At 42.2% G+C, this 23,727-nt stretch overlaps 2 protein-coding genes across 2 annotated transcripts in view; both read left to right on the top strand.

The window, feature by feature from the left end:
- The first annotated feature begins 11,267 nt into the window (after positions 1-11,267).
- On the top strand, positions 11,268-12,687 carry LOC103363881 (doublesex- and mab-3-related transcription factor A1). The gene is made up of 2 exons (XM_008290828.1): positions 11,268-11,730; positions 11,906-12,687. Exons 1-2 carry the CDS (start codon positions 11,268-11,270, stop codon positions 12,685-12,687), a joined length of 1,245 nt encoding a protein of 414 aa, XP_008289050.1.
- A 1,234-nt stretch (positions 12,688-13,921) lies between these two features.
- The window catches only part of LOC103363892 (glucosidase 2 subunit beta-like), a gene marked incomplete at its 3' end in the record, with an annotated part of 100,363 nt that continues 90,557 nt past the window's right edge, over positions 13,922-23,727 (top strand). Inside the window, exons 1-5 of the mRNA XM_008290844.1 lie at positions 13,922-14,067; positions 14,377-14,493; positions 17,273-17,368; positions 18,940-18,997; positions 19,667-19,784. Of these exons, the coding sequence (XP_008289066.1) occupies positions 13,986-14,067; positions 14,377-14,493; positions 17,273-17,368; positions 18,940-18,997; positions 19,667-19,784 (471 nt within the window). The remainder of the gene's footprint in view (positions 14,068-14,376; positions 14,494-17,272; positions 17,369-18,939; positions 18,998-19,666; positions 19,785-23,727) is intronic.

The raw sequence follows: 23,727 nt of genomic DNA, 5'->3' as shown, positions 1-23,727 counted from the left end.
AATGCAAATTCACAGATTCTGATGAACATTTAAGGTTGCAAACATTATTTTTTTGGGGGTTTTTTTAATCTAAACCTGATGTTTGTGTGTAAATCAAACTCAGATTTCTGCATTTTCTGATTTTAAACTAAACTCAAGTTGAGGTAAATTGTCTTTAACTTCATGTGGGGTTCATGTTCTGTCCATATTCACCTGCCAGACGATTAAAGCTGCTCATTAAAAACACTTTTGTTGGTCGAGGAAAATCTAATTCCCCCAACTCAGTGAGGCTTGTTGGTTGAACATGATTTCTTTGGATGTTGTCTCAACTCAAACAGATGAATTCAGACTTTTGTTATCTGTTTGCTCTGTGTGACTGAAGTGTTTCGAGGACGTTACAGTTTCAACTGAGATCAAACTAATCATCACTTTTCCTGTATCTCCATAACGACTGACGTTATCGGCTCAGAGACAAACAAACAAACATATTCTGACGTGTACGAAAAAACATTTGGAGCCGTGAAGTGATCCTGAACTGTCCAAACAAAGACGTGACTAAAGACGAGCCGTGTTTCCTGTTTAAATAACTGGTTTCGCGATGAGCACACAAAGGCCTGATTCACTGTCGAACACCTCGCCGGCTAATCCTCGCCCACGCCGATCGAGCTCGATGCTCGTCTCAACTCAGATCGACGCAGATTCAAGAAACAAACCTGCAAACGTTTGGCTTTTATCTGCGTTTGTCAACAGTTTCATAGCTTCAGATGAGGACTTTCTCACACCCCTCAGAAGCTCCGCGAGGAAGATCTTAACCGGCGACGGCAGCGATAAGCCGCGATTCAGGGCGTCAGGATCAGATAATCTGCGCAGAGCCTGTGAACTTCTGGTTGCGGCTCTCAGAATCTGACGCCCGCATCGATGCCGGGACTCCAGTTGTACAATTATACAACATCTACGGTGATAAAAGATCCCGTTTATCTCCAGTTGTGTGGACGCGAACAGAAGGCAGATCTTCAAAAAAAGGTCTTTTGCTAATGTTTTTGAACACCCTGCTTTGTTCACACCTGTGGTCAGAGCCGTATTTTGTGTTGTTTCCGTTATCGGCGCTGGATCTGCATGCAGCCAGCATTCTGCAGTCCATAGCTGTGAATAGAGTGCAGTGTGCATTGTTATCTGCTGCTGCCGCGCCTCCGTACATGACTGGCTGTTTGCTCCCCGCCGGCTTTGAACCAGAACCAGGTGTCGGTCCATGTAGATGCATGTTGCTGTGGTTTGGGTGAAACAATCCTGCTTGAAATGCGAATCTTCGGCTTATCTCGACGTCCGACCGTGTAAAAGTCATTGGTGGTTCCCAGAAAGGAGCTTCTCTGCAGCGTTTAAGGCTTTTTATTACGATAAATGGACAAAAATGGGAATTTTTCAAGTGACTGAGATCCTCAAATGTGACGAGAACCTCAACAGCAGCCACTTTAGTTTGATAAACATACGATTACAAACATGTGAAATGTGAAAAACTTGACTAAATACTCACTTAAAGCTGCAAAACATTAAAAAATAAATTAAAATGGAGAACTAAGGCTTGATAGTACACACTTGAGGATGTGCATGAACAGCTGTGGTAGCCATAGATGTATACTTGTTATTATACACTATAAAAATTAACACATTTCTCTACACTTTGCTGCATTCATTCACCCTCTACCTTTACAAGCCTTCCTGGGCTGCTGCTGAGAAGATTCCCACCTCATGATGCTGCCACCACCATGCTTCTATCATGATGCTGCCACCACCGTGCTTCTCATCATGATGCTGCCACCACCGTGCTTCCCAGTGGGGATGGTGCGTTTGTAATGATGTGCTTAATTCTGGTCTCCTCAGACCTTCTTCCAGGTGACTTCAGAGTCTCCACGTGTCTTCTGGTGAAGTCTAGTCCAGATTTAATCTGAGCTTTTTCTCTTTGCCTCCCATAAAGCTTTAACTGGTGAAGAACAGAGACCAGTTCAACCATCTCAGCTGCCTTCAGAGGACTCATTGGTGTCTTGTGGCCTCCATCAATCGTCTACTTCTTGCTCGGTGGCTCAGTTTTGACGCTGATTTGTTTTATATTCCTTCTATTTCATAATGACAGATTTAACTGGACTCCAAGAGATATTCAGTGAATTGGAGATCTTTCAAGAAAGTTCTCTTTTTTTTTTTTGTCATGTCATATTTAACAAGGGGCTGCAAGGTGGTGCAGTTGGTAGCACTGTTGCCTCGCAGCTATCTCTATTAAATAGAGACTCACGTCTCCCTTCAATTGCGAAATATTTGTTTTAGGGCTTCAAGGTGTCTCGGTGGTTAGCACCGTCACCTCACAGCTAGAAGGTCGCCGGTTCGGCTCCCGGTGAGGACACCCGGGATCTTTCTGCGTGGAGTCTCCATGTTCTCCCCGTGCAGCGTGGGTTCTCTCCGGGTTCTCCGGCTTCCTCCCACAGTCCAAAAACATGCTGAGGTTAATTGGTGATTGTAAATTGTCCGTAGGTGTGAATGTGAGTGTGCTTGGTTGTCTGTCTCTAAGTGTAGCCCTGTGATAGACTGGTTACCTGTCCAGGTGAACCTGCCTTCACCCTGAGTCAGCTGGGATAGACTCCAGCCCCCCGTGACCCTAGTGAGGATTAAATGGTGTGTAGATGATGGATGGATGTTTAACAAGGAAACTGTCCAAAGCAGCAGAAAGTTAAAGTTACAGCGATGAACAAACCAACATGTACTTTGCTCTCAGGTGTTTATCTCCCTCCGTTCCCCGACTGCTTATTTATTTAATCGCGTCGATAAAGTGTGAAGACGTTTTGGATACGTGCTTTGCTGCACCTCCGTCTGACCGAACGCTAGCCGAGGTCGTGTTCTGTGGGAACAGAGAGACTGAAGTGAATCAGATGAGATAAGGACATGAAGAACACATTGTGATCTCGGTGCTCATCTGTAACAGATTAATCACGTCTCAGTGGTTTCCTCTATGAGGGACGGCCAGAGTTCAGCTGTTTCTGTGCCACCAGGTTTGGAGAAAATCTGGTTCTGCTGCCTCTCAGAAACTTATTCTGACGGTGGTTCTGACTGACAGCTGGATCCGAGAGACGCTTCCTGGACGGTTTCGTGTTGCCGTTAATCTCGTCAGCGGCTCTCATCTGATCTGTTTGCGGTTGCCGGTCGCTATCGGAGACAATGTTTAACAATTTCTAAGCTGTTATTGTCAGCCACTGACAGCCGGCGGTATTTTCCCAGAACACCCGGCAGAGATGCTGGGCGCTGATGTCTCTGGGCCTCCATCTGATAGCGACGCTCACCTTCTTCTCTACGCTTCGCCTCCTCTTTTCCTTGTTTGTCGTCTTTTTTTGTGTTTTTTTGTTTTCTTGTCCTCAACGCTCTCGTGCACTTTTAATCGCGATCTGGACGAGTTTCAGATTGTTTCAGTGCGACCTGCTGCTGCAACACTTTCTATCTCCTGGAGATTTACAGGTTCAAGGATTTTCTCTTCATAGATGCTGCTGTTAAACTTTGTTAGATTCGTCTCTCACTTGTAGCAGCAAAGTTTTGTGGTAAAACTCTGGTTTGGTTCCTCTGACTCTCTGTGTAATTATAAATGCACCATTAGATTTATTATTAACAGTCACTGCTGCAGCTTTGACCCGCTTTAGATCCAGTTTAAGAAGCACAAGGACAAGTTTAGACGGAAAAATCAGTCTTTGTTGGAGCTGTTAAATGAAGCTGCTGATGTTATTTTAGGTTTTTTAAAAATCTTGTTCTGTGATCTGTAAAATTTTCATTTTCAAAAAGCTGCCAACATTTTTTTTTACTTTACATTAAAGCATAAAATCTGAAATGTGATGAAGTGGACGTTTTAAGTATAAAAATCTAAAATACGAAGGTACGACTTTACACCAACGTACAAAGACTAGTTCAGTTTACCTTTATTGTACAAAAGGAACATTAAACTGGAATTTTTTTAAACAATTTATTGTAATTTTACAGATTTTTTTCGGTTGTGTTAAATTCCAGATAATATTTAGTGAAGTCACCCAGAAAAAAACATTATTTTACATGTTACTGTGAAATAAAAACACACCAAAACAAACAATAAAATAATGTCCACATTGAAAAAAAAACCCAAAACAAAAAACAGCATTTTTGTAAATATTCCTTTGTTTGACTTTTAACCAGCAAAAAAATTAAATTAAATTAAAAATGATGTATTTTACAAATTTTGAAAATGGTGAATAATATTTTCAACAGTTATTTTATAGATTTTAAAATACAGATAATAACTGGTAAAATTACAGTAGTTTTGTTTTTTTATTTACATGTTTACCGCAAAAATTTGCATTTTTGAAATCATGAAACAATGATAATAAATAGTAAATTAAATATAAATATAAAATCACACAGTTTAATATTATTATTATGATTATTGTTAACAAAACAGTTTGATAATATATAATTTTACAGATATTTTCCATTATTTTTCCCCAATTTTACAGTTTATGATATTACATTCTTACACTGTTTTTGTTTTTTGGGGGTTTTTTTTAAATAAAAAATTCTTGCATCCTTGCTGACAGAGTTAAATTGTTTTTGCTTTGTTTTTAAAACGGGCATCTTTAAGCTGTACTGTTCTGTTTTTTTTATTAGATAGATTTGTTTTTGTTTTTCTCCAGGAATCTTTCGGCTCTCTGTTTTCGGAGCTACACAAGAACAGAATTCCTCAATATTTCCATATCACTGAGTTTCTTCTTTGCTGCCACATCTTTTTTTTAGGACACTGAGGATCTTTCGTTCCTCCGTTCAGGTCCTGCAGACACCTGAACACCTTCACAGATGGAGGAAATCTCTTCAGCAAACAGAAGCTTCTCCATCAGGACGACGACGGATCTTTTCACTCAGGACGCCGCAAACGAGGCGCTTTAATTAAAACTACTTTTTTCTCTCTTGGCTACAAGACAAAGAATAAAAACCTGCACTGATCAGCCTTCAGGAGGAGCTTTTGGATTCAGGGTTCTTCCCCTCCAAACGCTTCCTGGTGGCGTTTTGGTGAAACTCAGAAACCCGACTCTGCTAATCCATCACGGAGGGCTGCGCTCATCTGCCACTGAGTTATGCATTGTTGAGCCGCCCAGCTTTTCTGTAAGTGTATCGTTGGGCGAGGAGGCGGGAAACAAACAGAGAGAGTGGAGCAGCAAACAAAGGGGAACCTCTCAGGGTTCGGTCGGACCTGTTTGGACGGCGACGGCTGCTTTCAGCGGCGCCTGACCAGAACCTGCTAATGTTCCCTAAAACAGCCCCGAAGCTGAACTCATTAGCGCCTGAAGGAGAAGCCGGCCTGCATTTCCTCGTAGATGTTGATGCAGATGTAATATGCTTGATTAAAAACTCAGACATCCCACCCACCGACACTCCGCAGCGTCTTTGGCCTCCATTGTTCGGCTGCACTGAGGCATTTGTGGGCTAAGTGAGGGGCCCTGATGGATCCAGACCACCAGTAGAGGTGTGGCAGCCCGAGGAACATGGAGGAGGATTCGATAGGGGACGAGAAGATGTGGAAGATAGCAGGATGGAGATAGAGTCCAAGGAGGAGGGAAGGAATCGGAAAAAAGCCCATTGAGCCGAGCATTCACATGAACAGGTGTGTGTTTTGTGCACCAACTGAGAAACAAAAAACCCAAAGTGGAGGCTGAAGTGGCTTTTTTAAAAACGTAAAGTAAATAAAACATCAAATAAAGTCGCTCCATTCAGAATTTGGCTCCAAAAATGAAAAGAAGGATTCAAGGAAGTTTTATTTGTCACGCTAGCTCACATTCATGCGTTTGTCGTACGAAAGTAGTACTCAGATAAAGAAAAAGCCGAATAAATAATAAGTACAATAAAACGAAAGCAAAATACGAGTAAAAATACAACAATTAGTCGTGTTTAGTGCCAAATGTTTATGTAGCAGTGAGGCACTTGGTTGGTTAAAATATTGCACCAGATTTGACCGTTTTTTAACCAACGTTAGTTTATTAGCATTTCCCGAAACTGAAGCTTATTTTCCTTTAACTGGACCAAACCCACAAACGAACACATTCCAAGTTAACGCAAAAGTACTGCGAAAAAACGTAAAAATTATTCTGAAGTAACTCAAAGCAGTCCTGGCAGTTGCCTCTAGGGGGCACTGTGTGATTCTTGAAATGGCTATTCTGTGATTTATTTTGTTTATTTTGAGTATTTTTGTTCGTTAGTTTGTTTTTCGACATCGAGGAAGTATTTCAAAATAAAAGCTTTCGTCAGCTACAGCTCCAACAGTCGCTGTCAGGTTGTTTTTCTTCTTCTTGCGTGTCACAAAGATCTCTGAGAACAAATCTCGTCCCTTCGGTGTGAAGTTTTGGCACCTCGCAGCCATTAATGTGACCTCCAGGGACGGTTGTGTCGAGTGCTTCAGGTGCAACTTAACCTCCAGGAATCAAAAAACCGCCCTGAAAGCTCGGCTAAAAGCAAAGTTGCTGTTGGGAATCCGCCCGAGGGAACGAAAAGAAACCGGCGTCAGGAAAGCAAAGTGGGGAGAAAGCTGCAGGAGGGCCGGTGCTGGTGGCTGGAGTGGAGGCTACTGTTGGGCCACGGCGGTGTGAAGTGACGGCTGACGGAGTAAACACAGCGAGGTCGAGACCTCTGAGAGGAGGGAACCCGTTGAAACCTGAGTGCCGTGTTCTCGGAAAACAAAGCCGCGGTCTTGAAACTTAAGGAGGCGAAATGTTTCCACGTGAAAGTCGCCTCCTGAGCAGCACCAACCCCATCCTGAGTCAAACATCTGGACGGCGGCCAAGAATCAAGAGCAGAAAATACCGTCGGGCTGCTCGAACAAACATGATGGAATGTTAAAGAACACCACCGTGCTGGGTTTGTCTCAGTTCCAACAACGTTCTGGGAAAGTTCTACAGATATGTTTGGTTCCCTGATTTACTATCGTTCTTAAGAGCAGGACGACTGAAGGTGTTCTGAAATTAATCGGTGGCAACATTCTGAGACCGATAATGTGATATCTTGAGAACGTTGTTTGAGAATGTTCTTCCTTTGTCATCATGGAACGTTTTTCTATTATATGTTCCCTCAACAACGTTCCCAAGCCATCCTCTGAATGTAGCAGGAAAAACGTTCCCCTTTGTGTGACGTACTGGTGCGTCTCTAAAGAACATTCTGTCGTCTGAGGTCTCAGCAACATTTGAACGTTTTTTAATTTTGTTCTGAGAAAATCCTTCCTTTGAGAACGTTTTCTAAAATGTTCTCTCAACAAAAAGGCAAAACGTTCCACCTTTAATATTGGTCTGAGAGCGTTCTGCCTTTGTTATTACGGAACACTGCGAGAATGTTTCACAGGAGAACGTTCTATAATGTGTCTCCTCAATAACATCCTCAGATGTTCCACCTTAGTTACTCTGTCTTGATAACATCTCTACAATGTTTTCTGAAGGTTGCATTGAGAACGTCCATCCTTTGTTATGGTGACAACTTTTCATGGATGAATCTGAGGATCTGTCATCTGAGGCCTCGATAACATCTGGAAAACTGTCTTTGAACGTGGCTTCAGAACGGTCCTGCATGGAACATTGTGAGAATGTTCGACAGGGAACGTTCTGTAACGTGTGTCTTCAACAGCATCCTCAGAACATAGCAGAGAGAATGTTCCACCTTTGCTAGATACCACGACAGGAACATTTATTTAAAAAAAAAAAAAAAAATCTCAATAACATCGAGAACGTCACAGAACATCTTCCGTGTTCCTGCGTCGTCCTCTGAATGTTGACATTAAAACATTATATAAACTTTACAGGAGCGTTGCTGATTTTATTTCAGACTACTGGAACTCGTTGGTAACGTTCTCTGGCGTTGTGGGAACGTTCCCTCCCCCCGTCGCTCTGATGCTGGCTTCAGGTTTTGCGAGATGCGCTAGCAGATTAGCAGCACCTCGCTTCTGATAAGGAGCTGCGGCGATAACGAATGTTCTCGGAGGCACATGACTGAGAACATTTGTTGAGAACACAGTGAAGACACTGAACACGCTCGTCCCACTAGAACCAGAGCGTCCATGTTTCTGGTTTCTTGTGCATCAGATTGTGACCTGCAGGAGATGAGGTTCGAAGACACGCTGAACAGCAAACGAGTAATAACTACAAACAGAATAAGAGCATCTAGAAGCGACCGGTGCAGAACATCCAGGTGGGAGCAGCTCGGAGCTTCTGGATAAACTTAAAATCCAAACATCAAATTCCACTTCACAGCTGATGGAGCGATAAACGCTGCGTGTGCGTCCACGCAGCGTTCGCATTTATTTGTGTTTTCAGCCGACGCGCTCCATGTTGATGGATGCATCTCCCATTATCTTCCTGTCCTGCACAGCTGGAGCTAGCTTGTTCCAGCCCCTATCTGCCAGAGAGCGTAGCGCTGGAACATCTTTCTGCAAATAGCTTCTCAAAGCCTCTTCTGTGCAAATCATTATCAGGATGCTTTAGTGGAGATGCCTGTAAACGATGCAGTGCTTTTGCACAATATGTTAGTGTCCTCAGAAGTAATTCAGAGCAACTCTTCTACATTTTAATTGCATGCATGGTTGCAAAAAGTGAATTAAGATAAACATTTTAGACTGCAGATATTATTTTGATGGGTGTTTTGATAGAATAGTGCTGGCAATGCAGACCTGTTGCACAATGTGTTTGCACAGTTGCAAAGAAAATATGTATTTATGAATTCAGGTAAACATATTTGGTGAGTTGTGTTGAAATATTAATGCCGGTAGCTGCAGCAACGTGCAAATTAAACTCGTATTTCTGTATTTATTGATGTAAAACTAACTTCAGGTTGTAGCAAGGTAGTGAAACTAGCTTTATAGTTTTATTATCCTTTGTCATAAGGTCAAATCTGAGGCCTCAAACTTGGTTCTTTTCTGGTCTTGCTGGATCTTTGTGATGTTTTTGATACAGAAAATCGACATTATGTAGAATGTTTGATTTTTTTTTAGTCAACATATAAATTGATACTTTTTTCCTGTGATTTTACAAAATGGGGAAAAAAAGACAGATAAACAAAAATAATTTACCTTTTTTCAATCGTTAAATACACTTTTTCTTTCAAAAAAAAAAAAAATCATCAAAACATTTACTTTTATTTCCAAAAAATACATCATCAATAAAAATGCAACATTTTAACGTTATTGTCAGTTTTGGCTTGTTTCTTTTTTATTTTATTTTATTTTTATGCAGTTTACTATTAAATTCAAACTTGTTTTCTATCACTTTACTAGATATTATTTGGAATTTTTTAAAAAAAAATCTTCACGTAACTGTAAATTATTCCAAAAATTTAAGTTAAAAACTATTGAAAACTTAAATTTACCACTAAGCAGAACATCTTTTTGTACAATAACAGATTTATTGACACAGTGAATTAACTAAACATTATTTAACTAAATGTGTTTGTTCTTTGTGAAGCTTTTGGACTGAACAACCTTAAAGTGTTTCCATTATAACGTATGAAGCTGAAGCAGATGTTGTGTTTCTGAGCTCGTCTCTTAGTGACTCTGTGTTTGTTTGTCTCTCTGCAGTTATTCTTCAGTTATTAACAGTAAAACAATCTGCCGGCTGTAACCGGAGCCCGATTCAGCGCCCAGACGTGAATGAAACATGTGACAAGCTGTGATTGGCGGCTGTTTGTTGACAGATGGCTCCTTTGTCGAGTTAATTTGTTCAACAGAATAACCAGGTAGATAATTACCTGCTGCTTTGTGCCCATTGTTGTGTTAAAAACATCCTGACGGTGAATATTCGGCGCTCAGCGGGGAAACCGGAGCAGCACATTGTATGAGGCCGACCTCGGGCAGCGCGTTTGTCTTTTCCTTTGGTTTGTGACATGTTGACCTGATTCACTGCTTCACGCTCAGACGGCCCGTTAGTGTCAAGAAATCCCAGAAAAGTCTGTGAGAGTCTCAAGAAAACACAAGTGGAGGACTGTAGCATTCAAATCTGTCAAAACAACAGTAAATATCTGTTAAATAATGACATGTTTCACTGATTTAAGGTCATAAAGCTGCAATTCTGTGGTTAAACATTGTAAAAGAATAAAGTAGTATTTGTAGAAATACAGATTTTTAGACATTATTTACAGTTTTGTTCCCTACTTTCTTTTGTTTTATGTAAATTAATGTTTGAAATGTGATTTCAAATGTTTTAAATTATGCTTTAGTAATAATTTGATTTTTCTTTTTCCTTAGTTTACATCATTGTCTTTCAAATAATGACAAATATTTGTAAAACATTTTTTTAAAATACACATTTTTATGGATATCCCATTTTGCAATTCTTTTTGTACAGATTTTTTCTTTAACATAACAGATATTTTTTAATCACATTTTTTTTCATGATTTAAATACAGTAAAATTGTGTAATTTTACAAACAAATGTAAAAGAAGAAATTAAAAAGTTTTGTAAAAAATTTTCTTATGTAAACTTTATGTAAAATGTTTGACAGTTTTATTTTTAGTCAACATATAAATTAATATTTTTTTCTTGTGATTTTACAAAATATTATCCATGATTTAACCAAAAAGGAAAAGGAAAAAATTAAATAAAATAATTTTCCTTTTTAAAATCCTTAAATATGCTTTTTAATTCAAAATAAATAAATAAATAAATAAAGGCCAGAATCTGTAAATCTGTTTTTTTTCCTCCCTAAATTTAAATAAACCAAAAATAGAACAATTTAACAATCAAGCTTCACAAAACAATAGATTATCATTATATATATATATATACATATACAGTTTGGGTCTGTTGTTATTACATTTTACCATTTTTTTTTGTATGTAATTTAGCAAAACAGAGAAAAATCTGTAAATTGTTCAATAAATCACAGCTAATAAACTTAGATTTTTTTTTTTACAGTGTAAACTTTCTGTGTTGCTCTGAATGTTTTTTTTTTTTTTACAGATTATTCTCGGTGTTCTGTTGGAGGCCTGAAGTTTTCTTCACCTGCAGCTGCACTTAGGCTCAGTTGCATCAGATTAGACCCTCATTCATCCGGGATGCAAATAAACACGATCCGGTATTAAGAGGCTGCAGCGGAAAAGGGGAGTGACGGCGGTGTTGAGTTTCCCGTCAAACCACCTGCGAGGAGCCTCTTAAGGCGCCGGTCCACGGCTCCAGGCAGCACACACACACTCCGGCCGCCCACAGAGAAGCTCCGTCACCCGAATGACCGCAGCTTCAACCGCACCGCACAGTTTCCGTCTGAGCATGGAGAGCCGGATCAGACCGCTCGGCCTGTCCGCCGCCGGCCCGCTCGGAGGCCTCCAGGTGCCTCCGTCCTTGCTGCGGCCTCCTCCTCCGCCTCCTCTCTTCCTCCGGGCTTGCAACCCGGCGCTGGAGAGGGGATACCCGCGGACCCCGAAGTGCGCCAGGTGCAGGAACCACGGCGTCGTGTCCGCGCTCAAAGGCCACAAGCGCTTCTGCCGCTGGAGGGACTGCGTGTGCGCAAAGTGCACGCTGATAGCGGAGCGGCAGCGGGTGATGGCCGCGCAGGTGGCGCTCAGGAGGCAGCAGGCCCAGGAGGAGAGCGAGGCCCGGGAGCTGCGGCTGCTGTACCCCGGAGGGGACGCGGGGATCCCACAGGGGTCACCGGTAGGAGCCGGTGTTCCTGCAGCCTCCACCGGAGCTGCTCCGTGTTTTGACGTTTTTGGAGCCGAGAACCACAAAGACGGTGAGTTAAAATGATGAAACTGTTATTTTTTCGGTTGATTTGCAGTTTGAGTGAAGTGATAAGCAAAGTTGTTGTTTTTGGAGACTTTTACGCACAACATTTTACGCACAGCTGGTTGCGTAAAACCATGCGCACATTTTCTGTAACACCTGTTTCTCTTTTATCCACATTTCAGATGACAAATTAAACAAGTACAACTTCTATAACGGGTTCATGGGTCGCCCCCTCTTCGCCCCCCGGCTCTCCTCTCCCACCGACCACAAACAGCAGCAGCTGTCTCCCAGCAGGGACGGCTCCGCTCCGCTCCCCGGCGACAGCGCGAGTCCGTCCCCGGTGTCCGACCAGCGCTCAGACCTCACAGACAGCCCGCACAGGTCGCTCTCCTCCTCGGATCCGGAGTCGTCCGGCAGCGAGTGTGAGAAGAAGGACTACCCGAGCCTGGAGCGGGACCCCACCGACATCATGGCCAAGATCTTCCCGCAGCAGAAGCGGGACACGCTGGAGTCGATGGTGAGAACGTGCCGAGGCGACATCGTGAAGTCCATCGAGCTGGTGCTGAGCTCCAAGGACAACAAACTGGACTCTGACGGCTCGTCCGGCCTCCAGGGCGCGCTCAGGCCCTCCGTCGGGCTGCCCGGTGCGCTCGGAGCTCTGGGGAGCAAGTCCGCCTTCTCCCCGCTGCACATGCCTCCGGTGGCGGGAGGAGACGGTCTGTTCGGCCTCGGCCCGCGCCTCGGGGTCAGCCCCCTGCGGCTCGCCTACTCCTCTGCCAGCGGCGGCGTGGCGGGCTTCATGTCCCCGTACATGAGCTCCGGACTGATGCCGATGTTTCCGCTGCGCCCTGCGCCGCTGGACTCGTATTCCTTCCCGGGGATGATCCGGGACCTGTCGTACCTCCAGAGCAAAGAGTCAGTGTGCAGCTCGGGCCTTTACACCAGACTGAGCAGCGACAAATGACTGAATCATCAAACATTATAATGTAAAGATTCTTCACCTTCCAAGTGCCTGGAACAGTTCATATTCTTCTCAAACTTGCCTGTTTTTTTTGAATAATGTACATTTTGTAAATATTGTTTATTAATAATAAACATATTTTGTTGTTTTAGAGACTGTGTTCATCATTTTGTGCAAATATCATCATCTACACTGAAAAAACTCACTTAATGTGTAAGTTTTGGACTTTTTAATGCCTAATAGTGGATATATACATGTGCAAAAAACCCCGAAATTGTCTATAAATAAGATTGAATCATGTTATATCACAATAATCAGAGTTAATAGAGCAGAAACAGGATCTTATTAAATGGCTTTTATTGAAGGATTTTATGTAAAAAATGTTTTCTGTCCACATGCTGTTGTGAGTGAGTGAGTTTTAACATGTAAATATACATCAAAATCTCTATATATCCATATTTCTTTTTTAAAAAGTCAGATGAAGTGACTTCCTAAAAGCCTCTGCATGAACAAAAACAGTGAAAAATCCAAAAACGACTAAACAAAAACTTCATTATTTAGACCGATCCTCTACAAACATTCCTGTTTTCTACATGTTGACTCCTGCTCATCTTTCCTGCTTCACTCTTGAAGTCAACATTTGTGGCTTTGACTCAAACGTTGCAGCAATTATTGGAAGAAAAAGGCACAAAATAAAGTCAGAGTGAAATAAATCCGGTGATTCTTCAAGACAAACTTTTAATTTGTGCAACACTTAATGACAAATAGCTCCAAAACGAATAATATCCCCATCACACCATACCACAAATGCATTTGTATTGTAGTAATACACATATTTATACCCATTTATTTATAAGAAGTGGCATAAATCAGTCAGTATTCATATATTTGTGAGGGAAATCCACACTTTAGCTCTATTTTGTCAACATATATCAACAATAATAGAATATAATATATATGTAATATTAGTTTATCTATATCTAAAACGATAAAACCAGAAATTCACCCCCTGTAAAGCACAAATAAGTAATTATCCTGAAATGTTTGCGTTTATTCCCTTTTTGAATTTCAGCCTGTTGCCCCCTTATCCCCTCGCTGCTGCCTTCTCACTTGAGATTGGCCCAACGACTCACATGAACCTCGACCGGCAGCCAATCGGACGCCTCCGGGGCGTCACATGACCGCATGTTTCAGGAAGCGACAACATGGCGAGTTTAAATGTTTGAATTGGACTTTCAAACAGCTTTTAGCGGGTTTTTTATGACGCAGGAGGCCGAGAGTTCACCGCTTCGGACTCGGACATGCGTTTCCAAGTCATCGTCGCTGCTGTCTTCTGGTCTGGATTCGTGGAGTCGCGGAAAGTGAGAGGAATATCCTCGTCCTGTAAGTTCACTGTGCCTCCTTTTAGCTTGAAGCTACAGTTAGCTGTCATGATGTTTGTGGATAATGCAGCGTGTTGTAGCTCTAACAGCTGTTTAGATTGGACACAGATGGCTTGTTACAGGTTCCTCTGAGGCTGTCAAGCTACAGGTGTGTTGAACTGAGCCTGTGCAGTGTGCAGCATCAGCACCACACCTGTAGGTCTGTTAGGAGCATGTCTGTCCTTCACAGGACCCCACTGAGACTCTGATGTTCATGTGTTGCTGCTTTGTTTGGCTTCTAGCTCATGAGTCTGTGCTTCCTCTGTAACAGATAAGAGGTTCTACAAGGAGAGGAAGTCCTTCCTTTGCATCGATGGGTCCAAGATCATCCCCTTTGAGCAGGTGAACGACGACTACTGCGACTGCGACGATGGCTCAGACGAACCAGGTGAGAGGTCGACCTGTGGGCGTCTGTTTGTTCAGGTCGGCCGACTGCGACCTGAGGGGGCGTACGAGGCCAGATCAGAGAGGTGCATGAAGGACGTACAGCCAGAGAGATCAATAAATCAATTTCCTGTCCTGACAGTTCTGTCTGAGTGATACAGTTTTATCTGTAAACCTGTTGAGCTGCTCGTTAGCGTGTTTCCCACTGAACGAAGGTGTTATAATAACGTAATATTTATGCATTTTGTTGTTTCGAGAGCCAGAAAATGCATAAATAAAGTTTTATAGTTGGTCCTGAATAGCTGCTAAGTCCGGTTTAGAAATGGATTTGTCAGTTGGTATTAACACAGAGAATATTCAATCAAAGACAATAATTCCACATGAATTTGGCCAAAAACAAAACTGGAACAGACGCATAACCTTCTTTTTTTTCTCACTGTCTGACATTAAATCAGACTAAACTCTTCCTGTTTCAGATCAGTCAGGATCACCAACATTATTTCTATTTGCTAAACGCCAGAATAATGAGAGAGAGAATTATTTATGACTTTCTTCAAAGTCAGAAGTTTACATCCACTAAGATGCCTTCAGACTATTTGGGAAAGCCCAGATGATGATGTCATGGCTTTGGAAGCTTCTGATTGGTTAACTGACAGCATGTGAGTTAATTGGAGGCTCACCTCAAACATGCTTCCTTTTGTCACCACGTGGGAAAATTATGCTGAAAAGATATGTGGAGCAACAAACCTGACTCAGTTCCACCAGTTCTGTCAGGAGGAACGGGCCAGAACTCATCAGACTGTTGTGAGAAGCTTGTGGAAGGAAAACGTTTGACCCAAGTCATAGAGTTTAAAGGCAACGGTACCAGATACTGAGGAGATGGATGGAAACTAAAACTCTCTCTCTCTTTATTCTGGCGTTTAGCAAATAGAAATAATGTTGGTAATCCTGACTGACCTGAAACAGGAAAAGTTGAGTCTGATTTAATGTTAGACGGTGAGAAAAAAAGGTTTTATGTCTTTTTACAGTGGATGTAAACTTCTGTTTTTAATGCTTTTCTCTTTGCATTCCTCTGATGCGTTATTCGCAGCAACAGTTTTGCTTTTTTACCGTCATAAATTCTTCATAGCTTCATTATAACAACCTGCTTCTCTGGACTCGATCAAAATCCTTCGGTCCATTTTGTGTAACAGACGAGTCAAAAGCTGCATCAAACGCCTCCTTTTAAATTTAATCACACATGAAGTCTGATAAATAAAACCTGGTGAGCAAAGAAAGTTGATAGCAGCTGTTATGACACCAGATGATTCAAACCTGGACGAGGTCATGAAGAACAAAACTATAATCCTGATCGATCCATGTAGAGTTTAACTTTCATACTGTGAATATAGTCAGAGGTTCAGACCCATGAATGAACTGGAGGGTGGAAATGTTGTCGCTTTTTAATTTTTCTGTCATTTCTGAGCGTCAGAACTTCATCAGTTCAGCAGATAGACACATGAAACACATCTGAGGTCTGTTAAGAACCGACACCAGATCAGTTCTACATCCATCCAGTCACCGTCTGAACACTGGATCTGGTTTTTATTACCAGCTGGTAGCATCAGTATTATGGGATGTATCATAGTGTGAACAGTTTAATGTCTACGTCATAGAGTCATAGAAACAATCATCTGGATGTGTTTCTGGTTTCTGATCATTCACCGGAGAAAACTTTTTCTCTTCTGACCACGACGACCACAGTGAGCTCATAGTCCTGACAGTGAAGCACGGCGGTGGCAGCATCATATGTGGCTCGAGAAAGTGCATTCTGGGTAAACTTTCAGAGCTCACGTGTGATGGTGGTGGTTGGTCAGAACCAGTTCTAGACAATGAAAGGAACATTTTACCATCATTTGATACCAGCTGATCATCTTCTCAACTTGCTTGACGCCCTAAACGTCAAATTTGTGATTCTGTTCACTCATGATTCCTACATGAACTTAAAAAGTGTGAAACTTGGACCCACCTCTGTGTACTTCAAGTTCTAGACAATGAAAGGATCATTTTTACCGACATCTGACACCATCATCGTTTTCTAGACACGATTCCTTCTGTGTCACAATAATGTCCTGATATAAATAAATGTTAACACTTCCTGTGAAATGTAGAAACAACTTTGGTTTTCATGTTTTATAGAACAGTTTAACTCTTCGATTAACCAATTTGCAGCATTCAGAGCTCGTTGAGAGTCTTTAGATTCTCCTCTGATGGAGTTCAGTTCTGGTTCTGCCTCTTTGTTCTGTTTCCGTCCTCAGATTGTGAACAACAATAATTATTTGTAAGCTTGGTGTCTTTTCTTTGGGCAGAAAATGATGTTGCAGCAACGTGTTTGACGTCCTAAAACGTCATGTGTTCATCTGCTGAAGTTCTGAGGCTCAGAAATGATGGAAAAGGCACAAAACTTCAACCCCCTGCTCAGTATTTTAAAGGGTCCGCACTGTAAAAATGTTCATAGTGTGATGGTAAAACTTTGCACGGCTTCATCAAATGAATTGAACTTGTTGTAGATAAAATATCAGCTGATTTTATGGGGGTCAGGTGGGAACTTCCTTTAGATTTGGTTGATTTTATACAGAACGGAAACTGCTGTGAACAAAAGGTCGAGGCTCGTTTTTGAGTCCTAAACAGGTGAGTTTAAGCTAAAAGAACCCAAAGTACCTGCATGCTTTGAACAATAGAATACTTGATAAGTGACACGTTTAATGCGACTTTATGTAACCCTTGTTTCTGGCTCCATCCAGGCACCTCGGCGTGTCCTCGCGGCCGCTTCTACTGCACCAATCTGGGGTTCCGGCCGCATTACATCCCATCGTCACGGGTCAACGATGGCATCTGTGGTAAGGCTGTGGTTTCGTGTTGGGTTGTCGTGGCTTCAGCAGGAACTTTCTAGAACATTACGAGTGAGAATTCGCTCGTTTTTTGTTTTTTTGTTTTTTGGTGGAAACCTTAGAAATCATTTCCTCGGCTAGTTTTGAGATTTTTCGTCAAAATAACTTCTTTCGTTGGGCAAAAAAAAAAAGAAGTTCTGCTTCCTCTTTGTTCCTCAGACGTGGATTCACATTTCCTTGATGCCGACGCGCTGACATGTTGACGCACAAACAAACAAAACATGGCCGTCGAACGCGGCTCCGCTCGGCTTTCCTTGAGGAAAAAAAACCCGCCATCCTTTCTTTTATTTTTCCTCTGTTCCGTCTTGTAAAATCTGCCCCTTTTCTCTTCCGCTTTGTGTAAATTCGTGTCTTGTTCCCGTCAGCAGCAGCAGCGGCGGCGGCGACATTAGACGAGCGAAACATGGGAGGAATCAAAGAGCAGTGGGGGAACATTTCCTCAAGCCTCCCTCTCGCCTTTATTCTACTCCCACTTGTCTACCTTCTCCTCCTTCAGCCCGGGCTCTTAATAGCCAACTCGTCGTGGCTTTTTTTCCTCCTCGGCTGCTCGTCGAGAGGCTTCCGTCGCCTTCCCTCTCGTCGGGCTGCCGATCACCGACGGGGTTCTGGGTAATTGAGAAGCTTCGCGCCGGGCCTCCTCTCCTGGGCTGTAACGAGTGGCTCGCGTCAAGAGGAGAAGATCTTCATGTTGGAGGGCGACCAGATGAAAACGTGCAGATGTCAGTGCGGCAGAGTTGATTAAGTCGCTTAACGGGAGGTTTTGATCGATATTGAAAGCTGCTGCTGATGTGAAAAATACACAGAAAGGTCGAAGAAAGTTTAGAGGATATGCAGCTTGTTTCAGATTTGCACCTTTTCTAGCTTTTGGACCCAGTAGCTGTTTTCTAGGAACAAGAAAAGTCCATGAAAATTGGGTAAATGCACAAAAAAAACCTGCTTTACATGATAATTCTGTGTCCAACTGTACAACAAACTGTAAATTCACGCAACGCCAATCACTGCCTTTTATTTCAAATGTACAATAACTTCAGTAAATCATATCAAAGCAGCGTTTTAGCTTCATGCTATCAGTATTTTCCGAGTTACAGGCCCTTGACGGACAAATTTTTATAGTTTTTTGGTATTTTTTAGACAGACTGACCTGAAGCATTTTATCCAGGAAGTCCTAAATTGGTGTTTTGTTGCACCAATAGTCCAAAAAAACACAAATATTAGCTTAACTTCTGTGTATAACAAAGAACAGCAGCAGATACAAGTCTGAGTTTTGTGTTTTTTTTCTTGTAAAATGACTGAAACAAACATTTTCTGTTTGAATAATTCTGTTTATTGACGTGTTGATGATCTGAAGTGCATGAAAACAACTTGTCCCTGTTGTTTTGTCCCCTCTGACTTGTCGTTTGCTTCTGTTTCCACCTGATCATTTCATTTACAGATTGCTCACCTCTCCTTGCTGATGTTTTTTTATTATTATTTTTTTGGTTTTAATCCCCTGCCTCGGTTTCTCCTGTGTTTCCCGCCAGACTGCTGCGACGCCTCAGACGAATACAACAGCCCCGCTCGCTGCCAGAACACTTGCTGGTCAGTCGAATCGAAACTGAGATTCAATATTTGTAGAAAAAAGCAAAACACATGCACACTGAAAACACACAGAGACATGATTGTGATGCAGATGTGCACCCAGTCCAGTGGTAGATTCATTAAAATCAGTATTATTTCTCTAAAATTCCTGCTGCTGTTAGTGGACAGCTACTTTTCTCTGCTGCACCGGCGACTCTTGGCCACCAGGGGGCGTGGTGCCGCCACGATTAAAACCCTGGTCACACTTGTAATGTGCAGCATCAGAGCAGAGTTTATGTGTTAAAGGCAGCTTCCTTTAAATACTATTTAATGTGAACAGGTTATAAATGAGGTGCTACACAGATGTATGACCACCGTACACGATGCAGCCTCTAACATGCTAACCCACTCCCTCCTCTATGATTTCACCCCCTCGTTACCTCCTTACGTTTTCCCCCCTCACATTGTGCATTTGCCAGACTTCAGAAAACAATTTATCTCGGCCACAGAGACCTTGTTTACTTGTCTATTTTGGATTCCTGCTGCATCGAGAGGCCCTTAAAGAAAAGAAAAAAATAAAAAATATAAAATTGGATCGCGCCATCTCGGCGACCGTGGCGGGGGTGGCCGATGTTTTTCTCCGGTAATGACGAGGAAACCGTGTGTCCTCTCTCTCTCTCCTCCCTCTAGGAATCTGGGGCAGAAGGAAAGAGCCTTCGTGGAGGGCCAGATAAGGACCCTGGACGAGGGTTTGCGACTCAAGCAGCAGCTCATTGAGGAGGGAGTTCTGCTGTGGAGGGAGAAACAGGTAGAGCAGAGTTCAGCCCAGTTATTGTGCAGAGGACCGTCTCATGCTGCGACTGTTCAGAAACGTACACTAGAAACCTATAAGTGGACTCCATAGTGGAACAATGGCCTCTTTATGCGACGTTTCCAATTAATTTGAGGGCAAAACAAGGCGGCTAATCTTAGATTGTTCAAGATGTCTGAAGTGTAGGAGCTCCAAACTGATTCCTAAAAACATTTCAGTGGCCCAAAAAGCACAGTGATGCCCAACTGAATGGGTTTCTACGTCAAATTCACAGCAGTTCTTGCAAAAAAAATGCTACCAGGATGCTAACAGGTGGCCTATGCTAACATGCTAATATTAAGCAACCTCCACCTCATGGTGGCGCTAGACTATAAGTCACTAAAACACATTAGTCATCTGTTAGATTCTGAGATATTTGCTGCTCTGGAGGAAGAAACAGCTGCACTGGATTCATGCTATTATGTTGTGTGCAGTTACAACAGAGGACAGAATCAGGGTTTAGCCGTCAAAACATCCATCTGCTTTTACTCATGCTGCAACTGTGGTGTGTTGGGACGGCACAAAATGTACTCTGGAACCAGTAAGTGGTCTAAAGAAGGCCTTTATATACAGAAATTCAGCTGATTCTGTAGGCCAGGAGAAAGCTGCTAAGCTTAGATTGTTCATAAAATAAGATATCTGAAGTGTAAGAGCTACTGCAGCGAAAAATATCGGAAAACTGATTCCTAAAAACATTAAAAATTGCCTTTTGGGCCCCAAACGTACAGTAACATCCAGTTGAGTTGGTTTATGTATGAATGGACAGCAGTTGTTGGAACAAAATGCTACCAGGATGCTAACAGGTGCCCAAAGACTATGCTAACATGCTAATATTAAGCTAGTACCAACAGCAGATGATGAGCTTTAACCTCATGGATGCGCTGGAACCAATAAGTGGTCTCTGTAATCAGAAAATGGCCTATTTCTGTGTTTCTACGAATTCCTTTGTCTGGAGAAAATTGCTAACCTTGTTCGAAAGTAAGATGTCTGAAGTGTAGGAGCTACCAGAGTGAAAATATTGGAGAACTGATTCCTAGAAAACCTGAGTGGCCCTGAAGTGTAGAAACATCCAACTGAAGTGGTTTCTGTGCCAAATACGCAGCAGTTTCTTGGAACAAAATGCTACCAGGATGCTAACAGAAGCCCAAAGACAATGCTAACATGCTAATATTAAGCTAGTACCAACAACAGATGGTGAACTTCAACCTCATAGTGATGCTAAAATCAAATATTTGGTCCCTACAGTCTGAAAATAGCCTATGTTCTGCATTTCAACTCAATCCTTCAGCTAGCAGAAAGCTGTTAACCTTAGGTTGTTTGAAAACTAAGATATCTGAAGTGTAGGAGCTGCCGTAGCGAAAATATTGGCCAACTGATTCCTAAAAACATTAAAAATTGCTGCTATTTCCTCCAAAAGTACAGTGACGCCCAACTGAGTGGGTTTCTGCATCAAATTTACAGCAGTTTCTAGGACAAAATGCTACCAGGATGCTAACATGTGGCCAAAGACAATGCTAATATGCTAATATTAAGCTACTACCAACAACAGAATGTGAACTTCAGCCTCAAAGTGATGCTAAAATATCTATAGTCTGAAAATAGCCTATATTCAGCATTTCAACTTAATCCTTCATCTAACATGCTAATATTAATCAACCTCCACCTCATGGTGGCGCTGGAGGATAAGTCACTAAAACACATTAGTCATCTGTTAGATTCTGAGACATTTGCTGCTCTGGGTGGAGAAACATTGGAACAAAAAATGCCACCAGGATGCTAACAGGTGGCCAAAGACTATGCTAACATGCTAATATTAAGCGAGCGCAAACAGCAGATGGCGAAAATGATTAACGTGAACCTCGGAGCGTCACCGGACTCATTAAAATACATTGTTTGGGAGATTCTGAGATATTTGTCGTCTGTCTGTTGTTGGAAAAAGATGCCCCTGAAACGATGACACGTGCTCCCGCTTCCCTCAACACGTTTAATTAACTTTTCACCTCATGGACACGGCGGCGGCGGCGTCATTACCTGGCTATTTGGCCAACACACCTGATGGAGGGGGACGCCGCCGGGGTTAATTTGCTTTCGTGTGCTCTGAGGATTCCCGTCCTGAGTTTTGGATCGCACGTGTTGGCGACGCCTGCTGCTCCTGTCGTCGGCGGTTCCTACCTCGGAGACGCTCGCCGCTGTCGAGCTGTCAAGAAGACAAAAAAAAAAAAAGCAATTTTCCCGCCATTATCTCACTTTGATCGCTCCATTTCAGCAGATCAATTCGCGCCGTTTCCTCCCGGTTTAGCATAACAGACCCATCTCCCGTTCTGATTCCAGCGCTCGCCGCTATCCCTAACCCGTAAACACCCGCCTTATTCTCCTGCTTTGCATTTTATGAGCGCTCCAGCCGTGACTTCTCTGCTTCGGATGTGCGGCGGCTGTAATTCTCCTCCGTTTTTAGCCGAATTAGAGCTCGGTACAAATTAAACTTCTCCTGAGATGTTTGTCGTCTGCGGCTCGGCGTGTAAACACAGTGGACAAAGCAGTGTGGACCTGCTGCAGCCTCTCAGGCCTCGTTTTTCCTGCCTCGCTTATGTAAGAAATCGCTTAATTTCAAGGTATTCCGAAGCAATTTACGGCTCTGTTTGTGTGTTTTCTAAAAGATTGCCGGCGCCTGTTTAAAATGCACGCAGTGAAAGATTGCCACTTAACGGAGATTTGACTGAAGGCCGCTTCTTTCCTTTCCTTTTTTTATTCCGTCACCCTGCAACCCTGCGTTCTGTTCTGGTTTCCTGCTCCTTCCTGTTCTCTTGTGTGGCGGCTGATTGGCAGATCGAGGCCGAGGCGTCGCCCAGAACCTCGCGGCCCCGTCGCTCTCCGTGATCCTCTCCTCTCGGCTCGCCTCCGTCGACGTGGCGGGGTCGCCTCGGGGGGCCGGAAACCCTCGAGGACGAACTCGTCCGGCGGTTCGGGGGTCAGAGGAGAATCTGCTGCTGAAGGAACGGCTCGCCGGAAAACTTTTTAATCACATTTAGAAGCCTTTTACGCAACATGCAGAAACAGGAGAGCTGCTGCTAATTGAAAACAAATTGGTGTTCGATAAAATCCTCTTTCAGGAGATTTGTGATTATCTTTCTGCTGATTGGCCCACTTTTAAGAGAACATCTTAAAGCAGGAAATTATGTGCAGGATCTGCTTCTTCGCATCCACAAAAATCTACCTTCTCCCCTGTTAGAAACACTGATTTTTGTTTTCTTCCTGTCCAAAGAGATCAGCTCAGCTAAAGATGCTGCAACAGCAAGAAGTCTCAAAGACAAACTAATGTTTTGGGACATAAACTCAGATTTATGTGCAAGTAGTACGCTGTAAAAAATATATATTTAGTTTTGTTAAATTACAGATAATAGCAACAAATAGTAACAATTAAGAAGAATTTAAACTTAAGTGTTACCCTGAAAAAACAAATCAAAGCTGTAAATGTCCACATCAACAACCAAAGTATTTTTACAAATCGTAATTTGTTCTTTTGCAGAATTACACGACTTTTTGCTATTTTACAGTTTTTTAAAAACTCTCTTAAATTAGAGATAACTACTGAAATTGCAGAAAAATATGTTATTTGATATGTTAACTATTAAAAAAAAGAAAAATAAATGGATAATGTCTACATCAAAAATCTGTATTTTATTTTAAAACAAATGATAATTTGTTGTTTGACAGAATTTAACTACAAAATTACTATTTTTTAAATCAGAAAAAAAATTATGTAATTATTTTACAGATATTTACAATTATTTTTTACAGTTTTTTTCATTTACAGTTATAAGCATAACAGTATTCCACTGTTTTCTGCCACATTTTTTCCTGTTTTGTTAAATAGCAAATGACTTGTAAAATTTTTTAAAAA

The sequence above is a fragment of the Stegastes partitus genome, unplaced genomic scaffold (assembly GCF_000690725.1).
Source record: "Stegastes partitus isolate 25-593 unplaced genomic scaffold, Stegastes_partitus-1.0.2 Scaffold698, whole genome shotgun sequence".
In the NCBI taxonomy this organism is placed as follows: domain Eukaryota; kingdom Metazoa; phylum Chordata; class Actinopteri; family Pomacentridae; genus Stegastes; species Stegastes partitus.
The sequence above is the reverse complement of the archived record's forward strand: the minus strand, read 5'-3'. Positions and strand labels throughout refer to the sequence as shown.